The sequence below is a fragment of the Nicotiana tabacum genome, chromosome 7 (genome assembly GCF_000715075.1).
Source record: "Nicotiana tabacum cultivar K326 chromosome 7, ASM71507v2, whole genome shotgun sequence".
In the NCBI taxonomy this organism is placed as follows: domain Eukaryota; kingdom Viridiplantae; phylum Streptophyta; class Magnoliopsida; order Solanales; family Solanaceae; genus Nicotiana; species Nicotiana tabacum.
The window spans coordinates 176,489,272-176,504,201 of record NC_134086.1 but is presented as its reverse complement, the minus strand read 5'-3'; the positions used below and the strand labels follow the sequence as shown (position 1 = coordinate 176,504,201).

The window sequence follows — 14,930 nt, the reverse complement described above, 5'->3', positions numbered from 1 at the left end:
GAAGTCACGTTTTACTAAGTTTCAAACTGGGCTTTGTTCTAGACCTAGCTTACCCGAGCGGACAACTCGAGTCGAGGAGGGGGCTACGTACCGGGGACCCGCGGGGTCATCCGGCTTTGTAACTTATCCGAGCCTCTTTCTTATTTCAGGTATTGACACTAACAGAATAGGGAGTCTCGACCAGCGAGCTTCTCCCCGGAGGTAAGAAGAGAAGGGTTTCGGCACAGTTCATATACAGTTCACATAATATCAAAGCGGTAAAGGCAATCAATTAGCACATTTAAGCCACAACATAATAAATAAAGCCAAATAATAACAATTATTCTAAACTCGAATTCTTGAAACCTGAACCAGAGATTCTGGGTTTTGAAGGTCCCCAGCAGAGTCGCCAGAGCTGTCACACCTCTTTTTTCCGCCCCAGCGAGGGGTGAAGGAGTTTTTTCCAATTAAAGGACAATCGAAACGGGATTTGTTTATTTATTTCAGAGTCGCCACTTGGGAAATTTAGGGTGTCCCAAGTCACCAATTTAATCCCGAATCGAGGAAAAGAATGACTCTGTATTACAGTCTGCTAATCAAAAATCCGGATAAGGAATTCTGTTAACCCGGGAGAAGGTGTTAGGCATTCCCGAGCTCCGTGGTTCTAGCACGGTCGCTCAACTGTTATATTTGGCTTGATTATTTGATTTTATACCATTATGCGCTCATGTGCAATTTTAACTCTTTACCGCTTTTATTATTATATTTTAAAAGAATGTGAACATCGTTTAAAATATGTCCTTGGATTACGTCACATGAAATGCACCCGCAATCCGGAACACATTTTATTCAATGTTTTGGGATTTAGATTTGGGTCGCATGAAATGCGCACCCGAATTTGAGAAGGTAATTTTATTAGAATCGCGTCTAAAGTGTCTAATGTGCCATTATCTTTTGGGAAAGCCGCGAAATTCGCTAAACGGCCCGTCCCAAATTTCTGAGTATTTCGATAACCAATTATTGAGGGCTCTGCATTTTGTGTTTTCTTGAGCGAGGCTCGTCTCATTTTTATTTTAAAGGAATCATCCTGTAGTAACTATGTTTTTCTATTTCCGTCTGTCTCTAAAAAATAAAAGAATATAATCCTAATTAGTTACATACTTGAAAAGGTTACCACTTAGTAGTTGTTATCTTGAGACCAATGTTAGTGAGAAAGAATACTACTAAAATTAAAACCACAAATCAAATACGGAATTGACAATTATTATCAAAAAGGAAACCAATTAATTCACATGGTTAGATGAATTGAACCATTGGAATTATTTGTTTACAAATAACAAAAAAAATCATCCTTGATTACTAATGCTTGCTATAGTTTACTAAACTTAATCATTAACTCATCTCGTTTGAACCCAATTGTGCCTATTGGATTAATGACTTCAATGATTGATACCATGATCTTAACTTAAAATGTAGTGTGTTTACAGATTCTATGGAATTACTAACCATTTTTTTTTAATTATTTTTTAAAAAAAAAAAAATGGGCAGAACTTAGACCAACCAAACCCCTTTTTAACAAATAAACTGCCTAAAACCTAATTCACAAAAAATTAGTTCAAACTCATGCCTTATCTACATATTTAAGATTAATCTACTTTTTCAGATTAATACCCGCTCCGACTATGATTACTTAAACTTGTTCAAATCCAACCATTCAATATACTTACAATGAAAAGAAATTCTAAATACCCTGTATTTTTAAACAACTAATAATTTACAAATTTGCAGTTTACGAACAAAATAAAACAGTTCTAATGTACATGCAAACAAATAGACAATTATGATGAATTTAAAACTTCAACTCCTCATTTCTTGTATTTCATGCTTCAAATTTCAGCCTACGAGAACCAGTGTATCAAATTTGTGTACCTGATATTGGAAAGGCAAAGAAGGAGTGAAAGATCAGTAGTGCAGTAGTAAACAACAATACAACAACAGCAGCAACAGGGACAGCCCAACAATAGACCAAAATTCAGCAGCAACTTAAGTGAAAAACCCAGCAGAAAAACTCAGAAGAAAACCAACAGCAAACAGCCAGTGGACTTTTAATCCAAAAGAGAACCAAAAATACTTAAATGGAGCACTTTTCAGCAAGTAAAGAACCCAGGGAAGATAACTGAAAACCAACAATGTGCCCGACCAAACCAAACCAAAGCAGAGAAAGAAACAGATGCAGAAACACAATGATTTCTGTTTTTTATGTTCAGAAAAACCAGCCCTCTTTTTCAGTATATGTTTTTTTCTAAAATCTGTTTTCTCTTTTCTTTTTCTGTTTTCCATATAATCTCTCCTCCCTTTTTTTTCTTCCAGTCTGCCCCCCTCTTTATACAATCTGCCCGACACTTCTTCTTTTCAAAAAATCAGAAATCCCCACTCAAAATCTGCTTTCTTACTTTAAATCCCATTAAGGAAGTCTTTTTCCCTGATTTTCAGCCCCCATTCCCCTTTGTTCTCCATTAATGCATTAATTAATTCCCCCATTAACAAAGCACTAACAATAAAGTATAAACCTAACTGTTTCATTCCTAAACCAACCCTGAAAACCCTTAATATTACTGTCTTCCTAAATGCAACTATTCAAATGTATTAAAACTTAATTCTGAAATCTGTTTAACTAACAATTAACCAAAACTGATTTGATTACAGCTATAACTAATTCAGCTAGTACTTTAAAGCAGAAAATACATCAAACAGAAAAGTTCCAAGGATTTAGAATAATGCTCATAATCAAAACAGAATCCGAATTAATCGGATAACTAACAATTAGAGAACTATAACCAACTAAATGCCAACTGATTTAAACTATACGAATGACCTAATCAACGAAGCTTAATTAACCGATTACATATTACAATTGACACTGAACAAATCATCAACAAAGCAATAGGCAATCAATGATATTTATAGAATCATGGACTAACAGGAAGCTAATTAATCGACGCAACTTATTAATCGATTACACAATTTATAACACATAATAATTAATGCAAATGCAAACAAATGACAGAATGGACCAAATAAAAGGTCCATTGGAGATGAACAAAGTCAATTGACCAAAAGAATTTTAAATACGATACAACAAATAAACAGATACACAAAGGTTTTTAAAAAAATGAACACATACAAAGGAAAGAAGAAGAAATACCTCATAATACCAGAACTATACGGACCCAGGCTCGAAACTCGGATTCAGAAACTTTGAGATCGAACAGACCTTAGTCGAAGTGTTCTCAACTGAGAACACTTCGATTAAAGTCAATTAGACCCCAACCCTTTTCTTTAATTTTTGACAGATTCCATGACTTGGAAATTAGGGTTCCGGTTTTCCCAGATTTAGGGTTCGATCATTTCTAGGCATATTCGAAGGGAATCAAGGGTGGTTTAGGGGTGAAGAAGGCCTGGGGGTCACATGGTATGAATTTGAAACAGATCTGGTAAGTTCATGTTTGACTCGAACCTTCAAATGAAGATTCGAGAAGTTCCAGGAAGATTCGAGCTGAACTATTACCAGATTCATGACGAGGGTGGTCAGGAGAAGCTGTGGTGTTAATTTGGTAATCATCGGAGTAGGTGAAGTTTCAGACGAACTCTTCGACTGCAGATTCGAGAAGATCAGTGATGATTCGAAAGAAACTAGCATCAGATCTGGAAAGAGGATGTTGTGGGGAAGCTATGGTGTTAAGGTGGTAGCCGGCGGCGTAGTTGCCGCCGGGTTTCAGGCAAAGGGGAGCTAAGGCGGCTAGGGTTTGGGTCTATCTCCAAAGGAGACGATGAACAGGAAGCGGGGGGGGGGGTGTTTGGTTTGGGGGGTGGGGTAAGGATTTGGGGCTTATATAGTGAAGGGTTGTTTTGATCTTAACCGTTAGATCTATTACGATCGATGGTCAGAATGAAAGGGGTTAAAATTATACGGTGTCGTTTGGTTTAAACAGGGGTATGGGTTGGCCCGGGGGTGAAATGGATTGGGTTATGGTGAGGCCTTGAGGCCGTTGGATCAAAGAAAATGGATGGCTTGGATCAACATGCCTGAAACGGCGTCGTTTGGGCATGTGAATGGCCTGATCTGGGCCGTTCATTTGAATCGATCAATGGCTCAGATTGGAGACGCCAATACGACGTCGTTTGGAGGCGCCCCTGTAAGACTGGCTTGGGCTGGGTCAATGCAATGGGTTTTGGGCCTGATTTTTTTGTCAATTAAAATGGCCCAGTCCAATTTTCTTCCTATTTACACTTCCTTTTTTTTCATTTTCTTTTAATTCCTAATTACTAAAATTCCTAATTTGAATTATAAAAATCAACATTAACCTTAAAAAATATTAATTACCCTTTAACAACCATTAACACACAAGACAAAACATTAATCACACAATGACACATTTAAATGACAAAAATAGGATAAATGCATATTTTTGTGATTTTCTTTTTTTAGAGCTAAATGACGGTTTAATTAATTCTTCAATGCATAATTAAATCCTAGATATGCATGCAACATGTATATTTTTATTTTATTTTTCATTTAACTATAACAAAGTAAACATTTACGGACAAAACACAAATAATTATCCAAAATGCCACATAAATTCTAAAAATTGCATACAAAGAAAAATTATTTGTGATTTCTTTTGGAGTAGCTCTTGTGAGGCAAAAATCACGTGCTCACAGGTGCAAATGGGTATTTGCAAAGAAAGAAGGATTTCCTAACCAAGTAGATGTTCGCTACAAAGCAAGATTGGTGGCCAAAGGATATGCTAAAAAGGAGGGAATTGATTACAATAAAGTATTTTCTCCAGTTGTAAAACATTCCTCCATTAGAATTATGTTGGCTTTGGTAGCACAATTAGATTTGGAACTAGTTCAGATGGATGTAAAAACTACGTTTTTACATGGAAATTTGGAGGAGGAAATCCACATGACTCAGCCAGAAGGATTCAAAGTTGCTGTAAAGAGAAAATATGGTGTGCAAACTTGAAAAATCGTTGTACGGATTGAAACAATCTTCTAGACAATGGTACAAGCGATTTGACGAGTTTATGTTGCGGCAAGGGTACAAAAGAAGCAAATACGATCATTGTGTGTATTTGCACAAGCTTAAAGATGGTTCCTTTGTATATCTTCTCCTATATGTTGATGATATGTTGATAGCTTCCAAAGTTGAAGATTCAACTGAAGAAGGAGTTCGAGATGAAGGATTTGGGTTAGGCAAAGAATTTTTTTGGCATGGAGATAATTAGAGATAGACGTTCAAAGAAACTCTGTTTATCTCAAAAGGAATATTTGAAGAGAGTACTTCAACGTTTTGGCATAGATGACAAGACTAAGTCAGTTAGTACTCCACTTGCTTCCCATTTTAAGCTAAGTACTACTATGTCGCCAATGGATGAAGCTGAACGAGAGTATATGTCAAAGGTACCATACGCAAATGTTGTTGGTAGCTTGATGTATGCAATGGTTTGCACAAGGCCTGACATTTCACAAGATGTTGGAGTTATTAGCAGATATATGCACAATCCAGGGAAGGAGCATTGGCAAGCTGTGAAGTGGATTCTACGGTATATTCATAATACTGTAGATGTCGAGTTAGTTTTTGAGCAGGAAGACAATCAGTCTGTAGTTGGATATTGTGACTCAGATTTTGCGGGTGATCTGGACAAACGAAGATCAACTACTGGTTATGTGTTTACTTTTGCAAAGGCACCAGTTAGTTGGAAGTCTACTTTGCAGTCAACAGTTGCTTTGTCTACAACAGAGGCAGAGTACATGGCTATTACAGAGGCTGTGAAGGAGGCAATTTGGCTTCAAGGATTGCTAAAGGAGCTTGGTGTTGAACAAAAAGGTATCACAATTTTTTGTGATAGTCAAAGTGCTATTCAATTAGCGAAGAACCAAGTTTATCATGCAAGGACGAAGCATATTGATGTTCGGTATCATTTCGTACGAGAAATCATAGAAGAAGGAGGAGTCACGGTGAAGAAAATTCATACTACGGAGAATCCTGCTGATATGCTGACAAAGGTGGTGACTGCGATCAAGTTTCAACATTGTTTGGATTTGATCAACATTGTTAAACACTGAAGATTGAAGATTTAGACACAATCAAAAATTTAAAATTTGTTATTGAGAGAAAATTGAAGATGTGGAATTTTGCCAAGGTGGAGATTTGTTGAAGCTTGGCAAATTCTTTGTCCCACATCGGTGGGCTCTTGAGTTTGGGGGGGATTTTCCCCCTATAAAAGAAGGCCTAATGTTTAGGATTTATATACACCTCTCATTTGCCTTCTCATCTGTTTAAGGCATTTGTATCTTCTCTCTTTAGTATTATTTCACTTGTATTTTTGGAGTGGAATAAAATATTGGTTGTGTCCGAGGAGTAGACAAAATTAGCCGAACCTCGTAATTCTGGTGTCCCCTTTATTGTTGTTTTATTGTCTTATTTATTATTTGGTGGCTGTCATAATTTTTGGTATAGTAGTTGTGACTTATTCACACTATATACATTTGGCTTCTGCAACAGTTGTTACATGTTAGAGTAGTAAGAATAAAACTGAAAAAATAATTAAAGCGTTTCTTAATTTCTAAATTGAATGTTGGGCTAAAACGACCCAATGACACTCTGGGTTAAACTCGCACGCTTTTTTTCAAAAGGCCTCATACCATTAAAGAAATTCCTACACTTTATATGTAGACTCTTACTCTTTTCAGCTACCAATGTGAGATTTTGTTCGCACACCCAACATTAAAAAATATTAAAGACCAATTTGTTTATGTACCATAGTCTATAGCTTCGAGTTCCTCAAGAAGTGCTAGTTACGCGCAATAACATAGAAAGACTATTATAAAGTACTAGGATTGTTGTTGTTGGTTGGCGGTGGTCGTAAGCTTATGACTACACCACCATTCCTAATTGGCTAATTGTTTCCCACTTTGGACATGTTATCATCCATATTAAAATGTTTGAAGAACTAACTCAAATGATTGTCTAGTATTGAACCACTTAAATTAAAAATAGCTGGCTTATATATATTATATGTACAACTCATGTATAATATGTGTATAACTATGTATATAATCTATATCTACTTACTATAAAAAGTAATTAAATAGTGCATTCAGCCAGTTATTTATGTAAATATCTCATTAATGTTTGTGTCAAAACATAGACCAAATATGTAACAACATCTTGGATGCGTCCTTACTTTATGTAATTATTTCAACATGGAAAAAAGATCTATATATATATATATATATATATATATATGTATCAAATTGCAACTCCCATACCTGCTTAATATTTCATATATCCCATTGCAGTTATATGCAAATTGCACGTCCTTACAAGTATATATAGCTGTCAAGTCATTTACCTGAAGATTACTATTTTTGGTGCAAAGCCGTTATTTCCACTTTCTGAAATGATGTACATCAATTTGCATCATGTACTTCCATATAGCCCCCAATTATATACATACTAACTAAAAATATATAAAATTATTATATAATATACAAAATGTATGTGTATATATATAAATACAAAAAATATATTTTTTTGGCTATTATTTTAAAAGCGGCTATAAAGTATCATTTTTCCATTTTTATATTGCTTTCCTAACTGTTTCAATTTGCGTAAAAGAAGTATTTCCTACTTTAGTATCCAAGCAACGAAGTTTGAACAAGTATCAAAAGTTAACTTTGGATTATATTTCAGTTAACTAGTGGAAGAAAAATATGAATATAATCCTTGTGAATATTAAACTAAATCAAAGAAAACAAAAGAGAATTCCTAAATGTGAACAAACATGAATTCAGTACTTACAAATTAGAGTCAACAACCCAATGATTTCATGAAATATTGATGAATTAATTAAATATAATGGACTAGATCAAACTAATACCTGTATCTACATATTTGTTGTACATTTATTCCTCCGCGTAACATATTATATATTCAGCATTACGTTACTACGAAGAAATCGCCCAAAGAAAAATTATAATGCAAAGGAAGCACCATATATATATATACTAGGATGGTGTAGCCCGTGCCAGCATGGGCCCAACGTTATTTAACTCAAAATTTAATGATGCAAGTATGGAATCTAGTACACAATATTTTATGTTAAGTGGTACACACTTAATTTACATATATGCATTCACAAGAGCATTACATTAAGGGATGCCTAAAGTGCCACAACAGTTACAACATGTATGATATAACTATTTACATATGCGGTCTTTGGTCTTTTTTCTGATCCTTTTCCTGTTAGTTCTTCGCCAAAAATATCTGCAAACAAATAAACGTGTTATAAATTAAAAGGTTACAACGAAGATTACATGCTTGTAATTAAAGTACTTGTAATAGTAGCAACATATATAAAACAGAAAATAATTGAAACAGAAAAGCAGTCACGATAAACTTTGTAGCTTAAACATTTAAATTTATGTCAAGAAAGATCAATTTAAATCATTGGTGATTTAAGTGTGGCCATAAAAGCAAAAGAAAACAGAACATCAAAACGAATCTGACATGTTGAAGTGTTTTTGAATCGACGAAAGCCAAAAAAAAGAGTTAAAGACAGCAGATGTAATGCTCTGTAAACAACATCAGTAATGTAATTCGGTTAAGCTTGCTTTAACACAACCAAGTAGGCTAGGTAAAGGTTAGCACATAGCCAAGCATATTATGTCTTTGATTCCATTGTTTATGTTCTGATGTGAAATATGGACTAAGAAGGCCTCTTTGCATATAGCTAAGGTTGTTCGTTTTTGCCCCTACAGACTTGGAGGAACTAAGAAAGTCTTTTTGCACAAAATTTGTCAGCTGGAATTAAGTACGTTCTACAAGATCGTAACTGCAACGAAATAAAAATTAAATTCAAGCATGGAAAAGATCTTATTAGAGCACACAATCTCAATTCCAATATTAGATTTATTTGTGAAAATCATATTCAAATAACAATTCATGGCACAACTTGTATAGTATTAGCTTTCAACAAAAATTCATTCCACATTCTATCAGAGTCTGTAAGAACTGCATCGAAGGACCAAAAAAAAAACTACTCAATTCATCAAATAGTCATTTGAATGACAGGGAAAAATTAGAGGAGAACTACAATGAAAGAAACCATAGTAACAGAGAAACCATTAAAAAAATAGAGATAATTTGGATCTCCTAAATTAGCCAAAACTTAAGCACACTATTTTAATAACATCAATAGTTAAGGGTACCGTTATATGTTAACTAAGGAAAGTCGAGCAACAACAGGTAAATGAAATATACTAACTTTAAGTTTTGAATAGCCCAGTCGCCACACCAAGAACATTAGCATAGCCCTATGGGCATGCAAGTTTTTTTTTTAATTGAAATGCATAAATCAGCAAAATCTGAATAGAGGAAGATGAAATATTATGGAATACGGGAAAAGATAACGAACAAAGAGCAAGAAAATGGCCAATATATGTATACTCAGATGCAACGTTAAAACCACTTTGTATTAAGTATTGTGAAAAGGCTGACATATTCTCGGATAACATTTTAAAGAAAGTGAAATTGTACCTCTGAGTACCCAAGAAAGGCTGCTCCAGAAGGATTGACCAACCAAAAAATAAAGCACGAACTGAAACAGAGAAGAGAAAGAAAGATATTAAACAATATATTAAAAGAGTCATATTACTCTGTACAACGTTTCCATCAAGTTCTATTTACTCTGTCATAATAATGTTGTCGTAACAACAAAATACGTATCTTTAATGGGACATATCCATGGGGACTTTAATTTAGTAGCCATATTAGTTATTACTTAGTTGTTGAAGAAATAGAAGATATCATTATTTACGGAGAAAAAGTTGAGAAAGGAAATTTATGATTTAGCACAAATGCACAACTCAGGCAGATCAACAAGTGGAGCAGCTATCCACAAGAGTACTCTTGTGGGATGTTAGCTAGTTCATTGAAGCCGGCATAGAGGTGGATACCAGTAAATATGATATTTTTCTTGCATTGTGATAACTCGACTTACCTCCCAAAGAGAGCTTTAGCGGCACATACATTACATGGTGACATAAAATGGTTATTTAAGTGATTTGTCAGCATATAAAAAATCAAGGAGAATAGATATCTCATCAGGCATTTCAAAATTTTATGAGACCAAAAAGGAAGCCAAAATTTAATCAGGAAACTTATGCAGCCAAAAAATATCTCGACTCCTTTACTTGCATATTCCTCACTATTTAACTTCAAATTTTTATTCTTTGTTGTTCTTCACCCATTACTTTGTTGAGCACTAACAATTATTTTATAACTGTACACGTATATTTTGGTGAAAAACTACTAAGAAGAAAGCTAAGGAGAAGAGTAGATACAACAGAAAAAATGTGCGCATCACAATTTGTCAATGTGTAAATAGTATAAAATGTAAATAATTCTCCCATATATGATATTAAGAATATGACACACATGCATCTAATAATATGATACTGTTACGTACGTAAATAATGTATTATTTGCCAACCAGTCAAGAGTGGGTATTTTGTTCCAAATAAATAATACCTTGCTATTAACATATGATGTTGTGTACCTACTTTTGAAGTCAATGCTAATAGCACCTACAGTACAGTGCTATACTAGTTTATCCGCTTTTATCTCAATTTTTTTAGACTGATAATATTTATCCACTATTATTTCTACTTGTGCCATCCGTACAAAAAGTTCGAAATCTTAGCTCATAGAATTTTTATTAAGCCTTCTAGTTAAAGTTCTATAAGCAGTCGCCATACCAGAAGGACCTGATAGCTTCATAGTTGGGTCTAAAATAGCATAGAAAGGGGCGGGCTTGCAAAGTAATTTGAACTGCACCATACATTCTATAATATTGATCTTATTAGTAGATTTGTAATCAAGAATACTAACCTCGTGTCGATGCGACATATTCCGAGTAGAGGAATATCCAGAAAGCAGTCGTAACAGTGAGCTTAACCGTATTCAAAAGCAACAGCAAGTTGTGGCTTTACTTGCATCCCAAAATAGTAGCAAAAGATGTTTCACTGGCAAAAATGCTAACAAACGATAGTCGTTTAAGGTGTTTGTTTTTTCTACAAAGTTGAATCTCATATTAAATTTAGAAGGAACAGAAATTACAAATACCTCTCAGCAATTTTTCGTAGGGGAAATTTTCATTTCCGCCTAACATTTGTAGGAACCGTTGCCTTTGGCTGTTATGTGTGGGTGCTCTTGCTTTTCTGGGGCAGCGGGTTCAATTTTTTGTTTACTTCCTTCCGCAACATCCTTGATGGTGGCCGACATTTGTGAGACAACCGAATTACTTTTATCTATGAAAGATAAAATAACTAACTTTCCTGCCTCATTATTTCTTGTAAACAGCTTTTTTATTTGAATCTTGAAGATCTTGCCAGTCAGTAGCTTTTGTGCGTTCGCAAGAGGCAACAGTCCTTTCTGTAAAAATGAAATTAGTTATTTATGTTTGAGAGGGGGCTCAACTGGTAGAAAATAGTTATTTGTGGTTTTTCGAAATTGACAATGTACCTTGACATTGCAGATATCATAAATCTCTTCCGAAGTGAGAAGTAATATTTTTTCTGCATACTCGTCGACAATAGTTGCTGTTGCAGAACCGCTCTGATCTGTGAGCGTCACTTCAAATTGGTACCTAGTTGTAAGATAAAATAATTGGTTAATTAAAAAGATGGTGAATGTAGAATGTTAAATATAAACAGTTATGTGAAAGTTGCATGTATACCTGGGAACCAATTGGGTAACTTGACGGCAATTAGTGCAATAGAACTTTCTCCGTGAGATAGCTCGGGTGAAGTGTTGTTTACAGTCTGAACAAGCTAGGATACAAAATCGTTGGTTCTCATTTTGTAGTGCAACTTCAGTATGTATGTAGAATATTTGACCCTGGAAAACACAATGATGCCGCATATTAATTTTTTGTTATTAGAGAATAAAGGTAAAAATTTGTAACAATGCATATATGAATATTTAGTGCACTTACTGGATTTTGCTGTCGGATTTCTGCAATCGGTACTATCTCTTCTTCGAAAGGAACAAATAAAAGAGAGCATGTTGGACCTGTGCTCTTCATTGTGTACGCAATAAGCATTTGTTCATTTTGTTGGGCCCTTCAAGTATGTTAACATTTCAAAATTAGTTCTTGTATATGTTCAAGCACATATACGACCAATAATGTATTGATTACAATACCATGTTCTCAGCACATTTGCTTGTGGATATGGAGGATTGATTTCAATTGTTGTACTAAATCTGTTAGTCAATCCTACATGCATTTGAACATTCAGTTCTAATTTGGTCGTCTGGTATATGAAAAACTAAAATATAATTGCTTATATAGTTTACCTGTATTGAATTTGTTACTCCATCTTGCATGCATTTGAGGTGTTTTACCTGACGACGACTTTGGTCTTGCAACTTTTTTAGCAAGAATGATTGGATATTCTTTTTTAAGCAGTTCGAGTAGTTTGTTCCCATCATGATCAATAAATTCTTCCTAGAGTGTGAATTTCATTGGTCTTTTGCTGTATAAAATAGAACAAAATTGTTAAATCACTATCTTAAATCAACATGGGAATGTCAATGTTTAAGCAACATAAATGAGCATCAATTACAATATTTAAATATTAGACATGATTAAAAAATGAACACATATTGGTATCTTAATGTGTAGAAATTTCTATAATGCAATTAGTTTCGAAGAAAACAGATATTTCCTGAGGTCTTGACTATTGGTCCCTAACAAAAGCTTCTAAAGCAAAATAGTTTGAACTATCATATGTTGTCGAAGAGCCAATAAGTCTCAAATCTAGAATAGATGGTAGAATTGCTTTATGCTTATTAAAAGAGAAATAGATATAATTCACAACTTATTGTAGCAATGATCCAATTAGTTTCAACATAAAGATGTTTTGAATAAGTTTAGATATTGCGATGTAACCAGAGCCCAAAAACACAAAGAAGGAAACTGCAAAAACCAACACGTATCATCAAAATCGCATCAACAAGAAACTCTGAAGAATTCACATATATAATAAAAAACCTAAAAACCAAAGAGCAAATGAAAAAATTGTAGATATCAAGTAAAAGCTAGTGGCCAGAGTGAAGAAGAAACTTAAGGAAAAGCTGGAATGGCGACATGTGTGTTTTATGTCATTTCTAAAAAGCTCGAGGGTATATTAGTCCTTTCACGCCAATTCTTACAAATTTACTATACATGTGGCTTAGTTTTTCTATACAAAATGCTACGTGTAAGTTTAAATGAGCCCAAGTGAGTTTTACATAGACAACATATTAGGTTTCCTCCATTTTGTTTGCACTTTCAGATTTTCGTTGCTTCTTAGAGACATCTTCATCTTCCTCAAATTGCTTCTACCTGCAGGTTTGTTTTAATTCAATTTTGCTCATGTTTTTTGCTATGCATCTGATAAATGTTTAGTGTCTTTTTCAAAATGCATGAGAGCAATCTAGTCATTTAGCATCAGTTTTGTTGTATCATACATATATGTGGCTTTATTTGCCTACCCATGAGTCTACCTGTAATTGTTATATGACTCGAGGAGTACATCTCTTCTCTTTAACATTTTAGTTCCCTTTTACAAGAATATTTAATAGAGATGTTCGTAATATTGATATGCTACTTTATTCTATTAGATCTTTCAGCATTGGTAATATTTGCACATTTGAAATACAATAGTTTATAAGCATATTTGTGATATACAAACTTTTAGTACTTAGGAATCCACAATTGCATGAATACTCTGAATAGAATTTCTATAAGCTACTTATTAGCTTTTCTTCAAAGACATTCAAATGTTTAACTCTAATTTCTTTTAATTAAAAGTTAGTATATATAAGATTCATCAATTTTATACAATTTGTGCAAGAACTACTATATCTTAAATTCCTAATAAGAGGGAGATTATATTAGCTATAATTTGAGATAGGTTATCTATTTGTTCAGAAACATATAAAATTAGAGGAGACAAAGTCGCTCTTCTTTATTCAGCTTTCTAATTACATAAATATTTTGGTTAATCTTAATCCAAAGTATTGAATGGGAAAAAGCATATTTTTGAAATATAATTTGATTTAAAATTCAATAGCTAAACATGACATCAAAAGGATCGAATTTTTTACTAAACCCGGATGAGTTAATAGTAGGTAAAAAAAATTAAATATAATCATAATTTTTGAGACACTACCTTTATTAAAGGACAACTACGGGTAAATTAGAAAGTCATTGTTAAAGAGAAAAATAAGCAACTACATATTTAATTATGTTATATTTCTACATTTGAATGCAATATATTTTTCTTTGAATAACTCTTAGCAACAATCTAATTCTTTGACGCATATAACATTAAATAATTTTTAAGTTAGCTTTTAATAGCTTCTTTCTAATTAGTGATTTTGCCATAACTAAAATTTCTTTGTTTGGATCATTGCTTCTAACTTTATTGAAGAACAAATAAAGATTTTTAAAATGTTAAAGGCCAATGATATGATTTTTAGACTCTTTGATTGGTGTGTACTTTTAGCCACCAAACATCGTCACTCTATGCAGCTATCCCAACAATTGTTGATATATAAATCAAAATAAATTGAAAGTTTGAAGTTAATTTTGGAAAAGCAGAAATTACTTGCAAAAAAGCTGAGCCAAATTAAAATTTACAAAATCAAAAGCGCAATATGATATCAATCCTAATTTTACTTAGATTCTTATAGCAAGAGAAACAACAAGATAAGAACTTTGCATTGTTGAGAATATATTTAAAGATATGATCAAATATTATTAGTAGTAAAAAGCTTAAATCATAATAATTCTAGGAATGCGTAGTAGATCTAAGTATGCTTTGAAAGATTATAA

At 33.6% G+C, this 14,930-nt stretch overlaps 1 protein-coding gene across 1 annotated transcript; it reads right to left on the bottom strand.

Annotated features, from left to right (window-relative positions):
• Positions 1 to 8,051: 8,051 nt before the first annotated feature.
• LOC107762748 (uncharacterized) lies at positions 8,052 to 12,557 on the bottom strand. Its single transcript, XM_016581133.2, has 9 exons — positions 12,407 to 12,557; positions 12,254 to 12,326; positions 12,045 to 12,171; positions 11,787 to 11,947; positions 11,573 to 11,696; positions 11,174 to 11,482; positions 10,940 to 11,085; positions 9,587 to 9,647; positions 8,052 to 8,314 (listed from the first exon to the last, which is right to left on the bottom strand). Exons 1-6 carry the CDS (start codon positions 12,438 to 12,440, stop codon positions 11,213 to 11,215), a joined length of 789 nt encoding a protein of 262 aa, XP_016436619.1. The 5' UTR covers positions 12,441 to 12,557; the 3' UTR covers positions 8,052 to 8,314; positions 9,587 to 9,647; positions 10,940 to 11,085; positions 11,174 to 11,212.
• Between the last annotated feature and the right edge of the window lie 2,373 nt (positions 12,558 to 14,930).